Source organism: Poecilia mexicana, unplaced genomic scaffold (genome assembly GCF_051168715.1).
Source record: "Poecilia mexicana isolate PSO_F unplaced genomic scaffold, ASM5116871v1 scaffold_3, whole genome shotgun sequence".
Lineage (NCBI taxonomy): Eukaryota > Metazoa > Chordata > Actinopteri > Cyprinodontiformes > Poeciliidae > Poecilia > Poecilia mexicana.
The window spans coordinates 34983627-34997819 of record NW_028263372.1 but is presented as its reverse complement, the minus strand read 5'-3'; the positions used below and the strand labels follow the sequence as shown (position 1 = coordinate 34997819).

Sequence of the window (14193 nt, the reverse complement as noted above, 5' to 3'; positions counted from 1 at the left end):
TTGCATAAATTTGATGTGTGCTGATGAAACCCTGTGAAAGTTTTCCATTTTCTGAATGTTTTTGTCTCTGTTTGTCTCCCAGGATCTCCTCCAGCTGCAGTATGAAGGCGTGGCGGTGATGAAGCTCTTCGACAAGGCCACCGTCAACGTCAACCTGCTCATCTTCCTGCTCAACAAGAAATTCTACGGGAAATAGAAAGAAAAGAAAAGGAGCAAAGAGCTACAGACACTGAAATGAAACAGAACCTGGGGGCTGCCTTAACGCCTGCTCTCACTGCACCTCTCATTTCTGCCTATGCAAATTTCTGTGCATTATTTTGTTTTGTTTTTTTATAAATATATCAGGTGCGTCTCCATGCGCTCTTTTGTCCAAGTTTCCCATGCATCTCATTGCATAGCTGCAGCAAAGTCAGATTTGTATTTCTTGCTTGAATTATTCTGAATATCTTGTACACGGGCTTTGATTTGTTATTGAGATTATTTTATGTAAAGATGTTTTTTCCCAGCTGTCAGTTTACCTACTCAGTCCAGATCCATTGAGCATCAGTAGAAAAATACATGGCAGCATTTTGAAGCCCACGCTTTTATCTGCACCGAGCTCTTCCTGCTGCTCCTAACACAAATATGTTTTGACGGGAAATGATAGATTAGCTCCAGTTTTGGATACGAAATTCACCCCAAACTGTACAAAAGTGGTGATATTTGATGAGGAAAATCTAAATATTTCTCTATTTTAGACATATGAACAATAAATATTGGCACTAATCTGACCTCTTAGTGTTTTCCATGTTTCTTGAAGCAGGCGGAGTCCAAACCTTTGCTCAGATGGACTCGTCAATCAGCTTTTTGAAACATTATTTTATATATTTGAATATATATCCACTTTAGTCCATTTATCTTCTGATTAAAGCAGGTCTGTGATTGCTGCAGTGAAGACATGTCTGCTGATTTGCAAAGACTCTGTTGTATTTTAAATGAAAAATGCATCAAAGTTGTCTTTATTTATATTTTATATGTTGTTGGTTTCCATTAAACGATAGCTTATGTTTGCTAAGCCTGAGACGGATCTCTTGCATGAGCTCAAGGATGTTCAGTATTACATTGATAAAATGTGGGGAGGAGGAGTCCAGCAGATGGCGCTGCACACCATCCAGTTTTCCTCGCGATCATTTGATTTCGCCTGAAGCTCGGACTCTGTGTGGACTCGGTTATCTGGATGTTAAATTTTCAGTCTGTGTAAAGTTGTCGGTCGGTGGCGCTGTCTGCAGCCCAGACTGTGATGTACTCTACCTGTTTTAGAATAAAGCTCTTTCAATGCATTGTGGTTGTTCCTGAGGTAGGTTGCTAGATCTGTGATTATTGGATCATATTAATTAATAATGAGCTGCAGCTGGTACCATTGTTGCCTTTCAGGAAGGAGCTCCTGGGTTCAAACCGCAGCGGGGGGTTTTCTGCATATTCTCCCTGTGCATGCATGGGTTTTCTCCGGGTACTGTGACTTTCTCCCACATTGCAAACAGATTAGTTGGTCTCCTGGGTCCCTGGTCATTTCGCCTAGTCTGTTTTCTGCTCAGATTCATAATTTTAGGATAATTCATTTATCTTCTCACCCCATATAGTACTGCAGCAACCCCAACAATAAAGATGTCTTGTATGTCTGTCTAGGAGACCAGAAAGCAGGTCAAAGTCTAAAACGTTCAGTGAAACAGTCTGAGGTCCAGAATGTCTCATCTCGGTTCTACGCAGCAACAATCTCACAAATTGGTTGATATAGTGATTCTCCATGTAGCTATAATCACAGTTTGGAACTGAAATAGATCTGCATTTAGTGAGTCTGTTTTGAAAAACTGAAATATTTTGGCTTGATTGGGAAGGGAGAAACATCTGTTCAGGCTGATTTAATAACTTAATGTCTGGAAGGTGGATTTTGAAGATCTGATAATTACAAAAGACAGAAGCAAGAAAAGTGAATCAGGAAGTACAGACAATAAGAGGAGCAATAAAAAGAGGAAATGTTGCAGGTATTCAGACTAAACCTGGTTGTTAATGCTTCATGGACAGCTCAAAAGCAGTTTCCTTGTATGTGTGGATTTTAATGCCACTCTTCATTGTATTATGGCATAAACTACCATCTTCTAACAACTGATTACTTAACTTGAATTACTGATATTTTTGTAGTTAATTTCCTGTTCTTTAAAGTGGACATAAGTTTTTTTGCTCTAAAAATTAAATCTATTTTAGAGTTTAACCTGCAGTTTTGTAAGCAAAGGAAGATTTTTTGCAGATTGACCATCTCTCTATTTCATAAGGCTGACGTGCTTTGCAGGTAGGGTAGTAGAGCTAAGATTTATATTCAAATTAGAATAAAGCTGGTGAAAGTGCCTATTAATAGTTTGCATCTTTCTGATCGACAGGTTGAGGCACATACTGAACTGGGCTAAAAGCTAGCGGTTCTTTTGCAATATGTCCACATGCTTGCTCAGGATAATCTTATTTACTGTAATCTACAGGACTTTATATCCTTTTTAAAAGTACATTCATTTTGTTTTAGTGTCAAATGTTTAATAAAACACATGGTCAGGGAGAGGGGTCTGAAGAGTTGAATGAGGAGTTAATGGGACAGGAGCAAGTTGATAAATCAACGTTATTTTTAATTGCATGTGTGACCGGTTGTGTGGTGATCAGACAAACCACAAGACATCAAGTCTGGGCAGGGCCGTGCAGAGACCACTAAAGGGGCAGGTGCTCAAAAAGAAAAGGGGGCACATCTAACCGCATTTTAGGACAGAATATTAACAAAGCCACACAGCTTTCAGAGTTTAATAAACAATGATAAATAAAATTATGAGATATACAATCAAAGCTAAGGAAAATCTTTATATAAAGCATACAACTATGCATATGTAAGATATTTTATTAGTAATTTCTTTCTGCAGGTCTATTTTGTTATAAGAAAGTATAAGAGCTGGACCACCAGACATATTTTCTCTTTACAGAATTACACTATTAAAAATGTAAACAAGGGCACAATGCAACCTTTTAGTGGACTGTAATCTATAAAAAAAGAGCTGCCTGTTTGCTGCAGTGGAGATGAAGATGGTCCATTCAGGAAAGCAAATGTGGAACTGCAGAAAAACGGAAAAAAAAAAAAAAAAAAAAAAAAAAAAAATTGTTAATGCTTGTCACCATGTCAGCCTACTGAGTTTAGCTTAAAAAAATTTTTTCTCACATGACGTCGTGGGCAGGGCCTAAAATCGCAACAAAATATTTCTGATGTGTGCAAATAACAGTTTATGTTTGGCAAATAACTTTTTAAGTTCACGAGACAAAAATGAGTTAATTTAAAAAAAAAAAGTTTTTTAAACAAAACATTTTGTTTTTAAAAAAATCATTACAATTCCAAAAGTTTTGATTACGATTTTATTTTACTTGACTGAGGTTAATTTTTTTTTTCATTGAATAATGGGGGGAAAAAAAAACAAAACTTCATACTCTGCGAACTCTGCGAGCTAGCTAATAGCACAACAGCAGCCTAATATCTGCATGATAAAAATACTGAATCGATAGATAACAGTTTTTCCTCACCTGGCTGTCTCCTCCCGCTCAGTAGTTCTTCAGAGAAAGGCAGACGCAGAGGCCTGTCAGTGTCTGTTGTATTTCATTACCTCTCTGCTCAAACCGCTGAAGCAGAAACGAGACTTCAATGTTTTCCGTCATCTGACAAGTAGCAAGTCTACTCCACTTTATTCACCAAAAACGTTTTTTTTTTAATTCACCAAAAACTTATCTGTAATCTGGAACGTTTGGCTACGTTGAGCTCCAGTTAGCCGCCTTATCTCAATGCGCGAGAGGCAACTGCGTCATGCGTCACGGGCAAAAGGTCAAAGGTAATTTTATTATTTTGTACAAACCCCCCCCCCCAAACAAAAAACAAATAATTTTAGTACATGTTATGTGTCAAAAGAGGGCTTAGAAAATAATACCAAAAAAAAAAAAAAAGACCAAAAGGGCACTTGGGGGCAAGGAGCAAAAGGGGCAGGTACTCAAGCCCCCCCAGACCCCCCCTCTACACGTGCCTGAGTCTGGGTTTGGAGGCGGTCTCCGTTTATTTAATCTGTCAATCGGGAGATATTAGCATTAGCACCTAGCATGTGCTCCAGTTCTCCAACCCGATCTATACAAAATAATAGTTAGCATGCATCAAATGATATAAAGGTGTAATAGCAACTCAAATAAAAATATCCAAACACTTAATACAGAAGGAAAAATAAACATTTGAACAACATAAATGAAAGGATTGTAATAGATTATAAAACTTGCCTCTCCCCAGTGGAACGAATAACAATAAGGAAGAGGAAATTAATAACTTAATATTTATAACAGTCCTGGAGGACCCTGAACAAAAAAAGAAGAAAATAAGGCGGAGTTGGAGGACCAAACCCCTTATAGTAGACACAGAGGAACACAACAGTCAAGTAGAAGCAAATACATGAAAGAACACATTTTGTGGGAATATACAACTATTAATATAGACCCCGTTACATATGCAAACATTTATTTTAAAAGTACATGTTGGAAAAAAAATTATGCCAAAAGACGAGACTGAAAAGAGGAAAAACAATTTTTGGATCCCAGAATGAAATGGTTAATCATCCAAGGCAGCATCGTTAAGGTGACTGTCTCCCTCTTGTGGCCACCGGCAGCGTCGACAGAGTTTAACGAGGTAATGTTTTTCTCGCAGGCAGCAGCAGTATGGGGGATAACAAGCCTGTGGATCTCACTGCCGTTTTCTAGCTCTGTCATTCCTGGACTCATGAACTAAAGAACATCTGTGCCGTTTTTGGAAAATAACCACCTCAAAAAAGTGTGATATTGGCGAGGAAAAGACGAGCGTTTCCGTCCGCGCTGCTTTGTTTATCTTCATGGAGTCGTCGGACCGGAGTTTGTCTGAGATCTCTGCGCTGTCCGTGGATTAACTCGGGACTCGCCTCTTCTGTGGAGAGCCGTGATATATCTATCCCAACTACCAGCGTGGATTGTGTCGCACACGGACAGTTTTCACTTTATTCTCACTTTAGGGGAAATAAAGTGGAAATTGTATCAAGTCAATGAATGCGGGACCAACGGACACTTGTTGAAACAGTTTAAGCGTCGCTGTTTTGTCGCAGCATTTTAGCTGAAGAGGTTAAAAAACTTGAGGTTTTTTTTTTTAAGCAAAGGAAGACAAAAGGATACGTTGTTAAAAATTACAAACATGGTCCGGTCAGCAGCTTAGCTAAAGGGGTTAGCTGCCGCTGTTCGTTCAGTTGTGTTATGTTAGCAACATGCTAACGTTATCCTAACATTCAAGCAAGTAGTTTGTTCAAATGCGCTAATATGAAGTTAAATACGCAGATAAGTTGCTGTGTTTATCAGTTTATTCTCGAAACTAATTGTGAATAATTTCCAAACATTAAAACAGCAGCAGAGTTTTAATTTATTCCGTTACAAGTAATCGGGAGATAACTTTTATGACAGCTTAACGTTAGCTTAGCCGTGTTAGCACGACCAGGCGAACGGAGTCAGTTTGCGGCAACTTGGTACTGCCGCTCATGTGCGGAGTGTTTCCAGGGACTCTAATGGGTCTGCAGCTGCGCTCTCAGAGAGGATTTGGAAGATAAACAGCCCTCCGCCTCATCTCCAGAACGGTCTTCCACTTTTCTACCCCCCGCTAAAGTTTTTAAACTGCGGCCCGCACAATGTCCGGCTCCGCGGGCACAGGTGGCTCCAACCCCAGGAAGTTCAGCGAGAAGATCGCGCTGCACAACCAGAAGCAAGCAGAGGAGACGCGGGCCTTTGAGCAGCTGATGACCGACCTCACCGTATCCAGGGTAAGCACAGCTCGCTTTCTCCTGCATGTGGTCCTCTGAACCCGGACAGCCGCTGCTGCTAGTCGGACAGATTGGGCTGAGATTTGTGGTATCAGTTTGGTTTTCCTTCATGCGGCTGGGTCTAGTCTGGAGGTTGACTTGCAAAACATAAAATGACTTCAAATATTTCAGTTTAAGAGAAAATAAATTAATCACTCATTTGCATGTTCATCTTAAGTAGTTGTTCAAAGTCCTGCAGATGTCTCTTCCTCTGACATCTTCAGGAAGATGATCCAAATGGTTCTGTCTCCTCCTCAACCTCTGCAGAATCCCGTTAATGAGCCATTTATTTAAATCAGGTGTGCAGAAGCACCAAACCTGCAGGAATAGCCTTGCTCAAGGGCTTTTAGAAATCAGATCAAATATGCAGATATTCAGATTGGCTGGTAGAATAATTATCCCTTATGTATTGTTCGTGTCTGTTTTAATTGTTAATTAACTAATAACTAATATGTGAAGAAATATTTTATTTGTGGTTTAGTCAGTTTCAGCAAAAAACCTCAATTTATTTCACTTTTTAAAAATATTTTTCACTTTGTATATCAATGTTTAGGAATTTCTGTTACATTGTTATAGTTATTTAGAATAAAATATATAATTTATATATATCACACATATATAATGTGTGTTTGTTTACTAGTTTAATCATTTGCAATGTGTTTGGCTGTGATGCCTGTAAAACACACTGTGCTGCAGTTGTATAATTGAACACTGCTCTACAGATAACTGATTGGCTGGAACTACAGCAGCTGCCACTAAAATTTACTGCCCCCACTTAATTTAAAAGGTAACACATTTTTTTTTAATTTGACTTTTTTCCACAGCCAAATTTCACATTTTGTGAAACTTGATATATTTTTTCTCTATTAAAGCCTTTATCTTAAAAATAAGTCAGTTGGATGTCCATGTAACAAATGTTATTGAATAACATATTTATGGGCTCATCTGGTTTGAATGTGATTCATTCAGATATTAACATGATCTACATGGAAACTGAAACAAAGTTATTTTCTGGCTGATATCCCAATGCACTGACTTGACTTGGAAATTCAAACTTTGTCTTTCTATTGTCACTCTAAATTGTTCTGTTAGCAAAAATAAAACACAGTAATGGGTTAAAATAAGTCTTAAATACATTTTTGAATGACACCAATATGCCTGGGTTCTGCATTGTTTAGATCAGCATCTCTCAACTCTGGTCCTGCACGTTTTAGGTGCTGCTACACAGCTGACTTACATCAGTAGCTGATTACCAGGTTTCTGCAGCTGGATGCTATGCAGTCATTAGGATCAGGTGGATTGGAGCAGAAACACACCTGAAACATGGAGCAGGGTTAAGGAAAACCACTCCAACACACCCGACCCAAATGCCATCTGGAGTAGCCTGTTGAAGAGCCACTCATTTAAATCAGGTGTGCTGAGGCAGGGCACATACAGTTTGGAGTTGTGATCTAAGTTTGGGAACAAAAAAAGTCTGTTTTAGTTAAGCTCTAGTTAGTTTGCCTAAAAAGTCCAGTTCATTTGTGGAGGTGTGAATGTGTATCAGACTCTGATGTGACCTCTGTTCTGCCTACAAACCTTGGCCTCAGTTTGGCTGAAGTGAACACTGTTCCGGTTTGAATGCATATGTGTTAAGAGGACTAGAGACCACTTCAAGAGCAGGAAGTACATTACAACGCAGGGCATTCTGGGTAAATACAACCAAAATGAACATGCTAGTATAGCGTTAGAGGTAGAAATGGCTCATGGTCTTTAGCCAAAGACAAAAGAGAAATTTCACAACCGCTAAAATCTGACGCCACTCCATTTCTGTTTACATTTGGTGAAGGAAGAAATTACACTCAGTGTCTTTGTCAGAGGTTTTCATGTTGTGTCCTCCAGTGGTTCTTGGTGCAGCGCCCTCACAGGTGAGGAGGGGAACAGCTTGCTCTGAGGGTTTGGTTCTTTTGACTCAGCGCAATGAGAAAGAGAGCAGCTGAAAATGTAACATGAACCCATATATATTCCAAGCATTGTTTTTTAACATGCCAAACCCACAGGGGGCAGTGAAGAGCAAAGCTACAGCCTTTGTTAGCCAATCAGATTGCATCAAAACAACCACGACTTCCTGTTAGGATTTAAATATGGCGCCCGGAGATTCGTTTGTGTTAACAGATATATATGTTGAGAACATAATATGAATACAACAGAAGACAATGTCGATCATGTCAAAGAAAATACATATTGGTGGATAATTTGTTGCAGGCTGTAATGTGTGGGACCCTAAATCTCCAATATGGACTTTTCTGAACTCTCCACATTGGTCTGAATTTTTAGAAATAATTGTTTTTAGTGATATTAAACTGATCTTTCTGGTGAATAAAAATCCAAAGCCCATAAATGTATTCAGATATCTAGGCCTCAAACATCCATTGTTGTATATTACTAAATTATACTATATAGTACTACAGTATATGTTGATACTGGTCCTTGAGGATTGGTTTAGGACATTGTGACGATGGAAAAGACAGAGAAGATTGATGACAATTGGGTTCCTAACAACCTATGTTACTGTGGTAGTTTCAGCAATGATTTAATACAGTGGTTTTCCTCTGGACCTCCAGTTCTGCCCGTTTTATGTGTCTCCTTATTGCAGAAATAACTGGGCTATTAACCGGCTCCAGCAGCAGTAGTTGGCCTGCAGAGGAGGTCCTGCAGTCACTTCAATCAGCCCTGCTGGAGCTGAAAATCTAAAACATGAAGACTGATTGGGAGCCATAGATAGCATATCATGTACGTTGCCTGTTTAAATGGTAATGTTCAACACTAGTTGATTTAACTTTAACAACCTTTATCTTTGAGTTGCCATACTTCACTGTAATTTCTCGTCCAACTCATTAAGTTGTTTTTTGGGTTGGGCTTTTTAATTCCCTGTAGAGAACTTACTTAGAAATTATTTACTATGTGTATAAGTGTTTACACTTTGTTTATTTCTTGGGTAGATGAGAAATGTATCAGAGATCACAAACTGTTCTTCTCAGGTATTCATATTGGGCGGCTGATAACAGGAAGTCCTCATATATTATATTATGCGACACCAGAGCCGATCAAAGCCATGTTGCCAGTTAACATATTAATGTCTTCTGACTGTTTGGTTTCTGGCTATAAATTAAAGGTGCTCAAAATATTGGATTGCAGTTGTCATCACCATGTTCAGATGCGCATCCATGGCTCCATGGAGGCAACGTTAGGCTTGGAGAGCCATGGATCGTAACGGCGGACTGGAGACATGACCATCTAAAATCTGCTGATTACATGTCTCGGTCAAGGTAGAACCTTATACGATCCTTTAATAGGCCTCAAGACGACCAGTGTTTGTTTTTGAAGCGATTTTCTTTGGTTTCATCTTGCTTGTAGGAGCTTTTCTAATGAAGGGGAAATTCTGTGACATTTCTGTTATTGCCCTTGGTCCAAAGAAGTGTTTGAACATAGAAACTCAACGCCGTAACCTGTCCACACAAAGCGAACCCTGGGGGTTATCGAGTCTATTCGAAGCGGAGGAATCCTGAGGTCGTTTCGGACTCGTCTTCCACTTCCTGTCTTGTTGTTATGTCACTTTGCTGTTGCAGCAGAAGGACGAAATGCCCTAATGAGGGAATCGTCCTTTAATTACATCCAGAGAAATTCTAACATTATTTTCCTCATCTGAGCTGTGAGGTTCGCAAATGAGGTGGTTTTGAGTTGCGCCTGAATGTAAAGTGTGAACTGCTGCTGACCCGGTTCAGTACACGGGACAGCTGGGTTTAGAACCAGATGGTTAAATATTCACACCAGCAAACAAATGACTTAGGAAACCATCCTCTGTAGCTGAATGCACAGACAGTTCCAGGACTTCCCTCAGTTGCTTTTTGCGGCAGGTCGTTTGCATTTTGATGAACAATAGATGTGTTATGTTGGATGTTTTGTTTTTTTAATGGAAACATCACCGTTACTATCAGAGCCACGTTGTTTACTGCTGTTTGTTTATGTTTGTGCAGTAGCAGAATTAATTCTGTCATCTTGGAAGAGAACATCTTCAGGTTGCACGTTTAAACTGAAAAAAATCTTTAGGATTTTCTTTTCAGTGCAAACTTAATAGAAAGCAAAATTATTTGATGATTTAGGAAGCATTTAATAAATGTCCTTTTTACTTCTTCCAGGCTTGCAGGAGTATTATTTCTAATACATAATTTAGTAATTATTTGACTTACTTTTCTTAGTTGAGAGCGATTTACAGAAAAGTCTATTAAGTCCAAGTGAAACACATTATATGGATTAATTGTACAAAGCCTTCATTTATCTTCATTTTCACTTGAAATATGTGAAACTTTATTAGAAATTGGTTTGTTTTATTTTTAAACAACAAAGCAGTGGAAAAAAGCAGAAATTTGGGGAAAAGGTTTAAAGTGAAGTGAGATAAGAGAGAAAAAATAAATCAACGCCGTAGAAGTCTGCCTGTAAACCTGCAGAAAGACAGAAAAAAACAAAACGGAGAAACCAGAATAACAAGCAACATATGCATATATAATGTTGTAACATCACTGAAAAGTTTATTCTAAGTTGATAAAAGCTGAATTGAGTGAACTGCGCCCCAGCGTAGAGTGTATCTGGGAAACGTTAATCTGAATGAATCTTAATCATGATGATTTTCTAACACATTTAAGATTAGAACATTAAATCAGACCAATTAAAAAACTGTTTTTAAACACAGAAATGAGGACCTAATGGAAAATGCTTTATTACCTGTTTAAAGGTTGCTATTTTCAAAAGGTGTTTTTAGTCAAATAAGACTCACCAGGATGTGTATTCTACTGTAATGAATATGACTTTATTTGGTTAAATTACCTACCTGATCTTAACATAATGCCTGTTTCATATACATTCAGTTTTTCCCCTCAAGATATTGATAATGTATTTACTTTGTTGATCCCATTCCAACAAAATGTCCTAATGAGGAATTTAAGTCCCAGACAAAATGAAATATCAGGTATTACTTTGGGTTTCCTTCCATAAGCTTCTCACTGGGGTTTGCTGGAGTTTTTGCCCATTCCTCCTGACAGAACCGGTGGAACAGGGTAAGGTTTGTAGACCGGCCGCGTCGCTCGCCCACGCCTTTTCAGCTCTGCCCACAGATTCTCTATGGGACTGAGATCAGGGTTTTGTGTCGGCCACGCCATAACAATGAGTTTGTAGCACTTTATAACCACTCTGGTGTAGGGCTGAAACGATTCCTCGAATGATTCGAGTACCTCGATTACTAAAATTCCTCGAGGAAAATTTTCCTGCCTCGAAGCTTCGTTAATTTATGTTTTATTAGTTAGCGCACCGTGTTCCGGCCGGGACTTCATTTGCGTTGCGCGGAGCTCTCACTTCCGCCTCTGAGTTGTTGACAAAAGCTAAGTCTCAGCGGCATAAAGTCCAATCTTCAAGATTGGCCCGTGGGGATTTTATTGATTGATGATAATGCCCGACTTTTTATCGTTTTTGGGGAACCAATAAGCATCCTTAAAATGACTGGGGGATGCCTGGAGTACGGCAGCATTTCTCCTCCGGGGCTGCTGGTTGAAAGCGAACGGCGGGAAGAGCGCTGAGGTGAGCGGATAGCCTGAACATGGCGGGCGGCTGAGTAGCTGATGCTTACCGTGTAAATGTAGCTTTACCGACGAACCGCACAATAATTTCATATCCCGGTCTGAAGAAACGGGTGGCGGAGCGCATCGTACATGGCTGGTAGATGAGTTTCTGAGTGTGACCAGTGAAGGTGTCGTAAATATCCCGTATTGCTTCCCCCGTGTTCGTCCCCCGGTCTAACGGTTCGTCAGTCCGCTGGTCTATTTCCTCCCCTCCATCTTACGTTCGTTCATTCGCCCTCTCCTCCCACTCCAGGCGGCATTTCCCGTATTTTCAAACCCAAAGCGTGACAGGTTAGGTGGCAAGGTGAGTTTAATCTATTAAACTCACTGAAGATGAATACATAAACTAAAAGCTGGATTGTAGACATTTTATAAGCATATTTATGAGCCTGCCTCTTTGTTATTAAATTCAATATAATTTCAGATTTTTCTATAACTTTTCTTCTGGTTAACTTAGAAAGTGAGCTATTATTGTTACAGGTTAGTTTTCTAAACTACAAAAAAGCAACTGTTAGGGATGCTCAAATATGAAAAATTGGACTGATATTGATATCTGATAGTAACACCGGTATTATGCCAGATTTACCAATATTTCATTTTATAATTTTTTTTTATCCGATTACTCGATTAATCGTAAGAATAATCGATAGATTACTCGATTACTAAAATATTCGTTTACAACAGCCCTACTCTGGTGGTAAACTTGTTTGTTTGGACGACGTCTTGGGCAGTCTTGCGACGTTTTGGAGTGGTCGCTTCTTCATCACTGAGCGGCATTTCAGCTCATGTTGATACGAGACTCTTTCTACACCACCTAACTGAACATATGGATGTGGAACCTTCTCTACCTGATATCTTGACTGTTTTTCTTGAAGGAGATATATAAGGCAAACTTTTTGCACATTTTTGTATTTCCATTTGGGTTTGCTTCTAAAAACAGCCCAAACGCTTAAAAAAACACCCAGATGTTTTTTGGCAATAATTTATTGTTTTTTGGTATCTGGAAAATGAACCGTTTCAAAAACCTCCCAATTGGTAAGTCACAATTGGTGGCCTCTGTGCCATTATCTAGCAACCCTAGCCCAGCCAGTTAGCTAGCAACATAAGCTGAGCTCCAGCACATTTGGTCAGCTGGTTTTACCACTGTAAGGCCTGTACAATGGCTACTGGAAAAGACAAGTGTTTTGTTGACTTACCATCCAGAAATCTCTTACTACATTCTTGTTGGTTGTGCAGGAGACTCCACTTCTGCTTTTCAAAGATATATTGCACATCTGTTGGCAGAAATTTTCAAATGTGAGTGTAAATCTTGAGTTTGGGGGTGTGGCCAGCAGCAGATTATTTGGATTTAAAGTGACAAAACATCCTAAAACAGCTCTAAATAAACAGAACTGAGCCGACTGAAATCTCATTATCCAAGAATGATTTTGTGCAAAAAATGTAATGAACATGTTTTGTATAGGCCATAGATTTAACCTCTTCAAAGAAGCAAAATTTAAAAATGCCTCAACAGGTGTGCCTCATTTTAACTCAAATGTTGTGAATTGACCTCTCGGATGCATCATCATCTGGATCTTCCCTGTTGTTAAAGGGACATCAGCAGTTCTTCCCTCTCTGACGCCTGTTTGTCTCGGCGTCCTGCAGGTGCAGTTCCAGAAGGTCCAGCAGCTCCGTCTGTCCCAGTCCCGGGCGCAGTACTACGGTGGCTCTCTGCCCAACGTCAATCAGATCGGCAACACCAACGCAGATTTTCAGGTGGGAACTCGTAATTCGCCTCCAGCTCTGATGGGCGGAGAGCAAAATAAAATGTTATGAATCGTTTCAAGGACGAGTTTCATTGAGTAATTCCTTCGGTTTGTCAAGGATTTGGCTTATTGTGCAGGAGATCAGCCAGCTCAAAGACTTTTTAGCTGTTTTACATCAACACCATTCTGGTTCTCTGAAACTTCTAGGAGCTTCAGCACAGTCTTTTGTAAAACCAGATAAAGAACAGCCATGTTTTGTACTGTTTTATTGAAGCCTTTTGCATCCCTTCAAACAAACAAAGCAAAGCCATTGTGCTGAAAATTGTCCGTGTGGAAAGAACAGATAAATAAAAGACACAAACATGGATGTTTTCTGTAGAATCTGCTTATCTTTAGATCACAATCTGCCAGATCAAGGTCTGCCTCATCTTCTCAAGGCCAGTTCTGCCTGGCAGCTTCTCCTAATGTGTAATTCTCCAGCAAAAACAGCTCAACTGGGAACTAAACTCACAGAAATGCAAATAAACCTTTTCTAGAAGCTCTGAATAATTTAGAGTTATGGACGAAGAGGGGAGAATGAAACATCAGTGCATTAATCCTTCACAGTTTTCAGAAGCTGAGCTTTTCTCTTTCTGTGTCAGCTCCCTCAGGAGTGCTGGGAGACTGCAGGTCCAGGTAAAGGTGCCCTTGTTATTTGGAAGAATGGCTCTTTTTAAGTAGAGCTGCCATCCAGAAATCAATCCCAGCTCGGAGGGAGAAAGCTCCTCTTACTCAAAGAGTCCATTTATCCTTCTGAGAACAAAACGGAATAAAACCCCTAAATGGCTCCTTGATTCCCTTTTATAATTATTTATCAAACATTGTTCAAATTAACAAATCCTCTCTGGC

The 14193-nt window shown here is 39.5% G+C and overlaps 2 protein-coding genes across 5 annotated transcripts in view; both read left to right on the top strand.

Annotated features, from left to right (window-relative positions):
- iqgap1 (IQ motif containing GTPase activating protein 1) overlaps positions 1–1319 on the top strand; it is a 55907-nt gene extending 54588 nt beyond the window's left edge. The window contains exon 37 of the mRNA XM_088004492.1: positions 83–1319. Within this exon, the coding sequence (XP_087860618.1) occupies positions 83–196 (114 nt within the window). The 3' untranslated portion in view covers positions 197–1319. The remainder of the gene's footprint in view (positions 1–82) is intronic.
- Positions 1320–4625: 3306 nt separating this feature from the next.
- Positions 4626–14193, top strand: part of crtc3 (CREB regulated transcription coactivator 3) — a 46703-nt gene continuing 37135 nt past the window's right edge. For 2 of the 4 annotated variants that reach the window (XM_088004495.1, XM_088004494.1), the window contains exons 1-2: positions 4627–5870; positions 13205–13315. In XM_088004495.1, the coding sequence (XP_087860621.1) occupies positions 5739–5870; positions 13205–13315 (243 nt within the window). In that variant the 5' untranslated portion in view covers positions 4627–5738. Of the gene's footprint in view, positions 5871–13204; positions 13316–14193 lie in introns of all 4 variants that reach the window. The other 2 variants (XM_088004493.1, XM_088004496.1) reach the window with 2 other exon arrangements.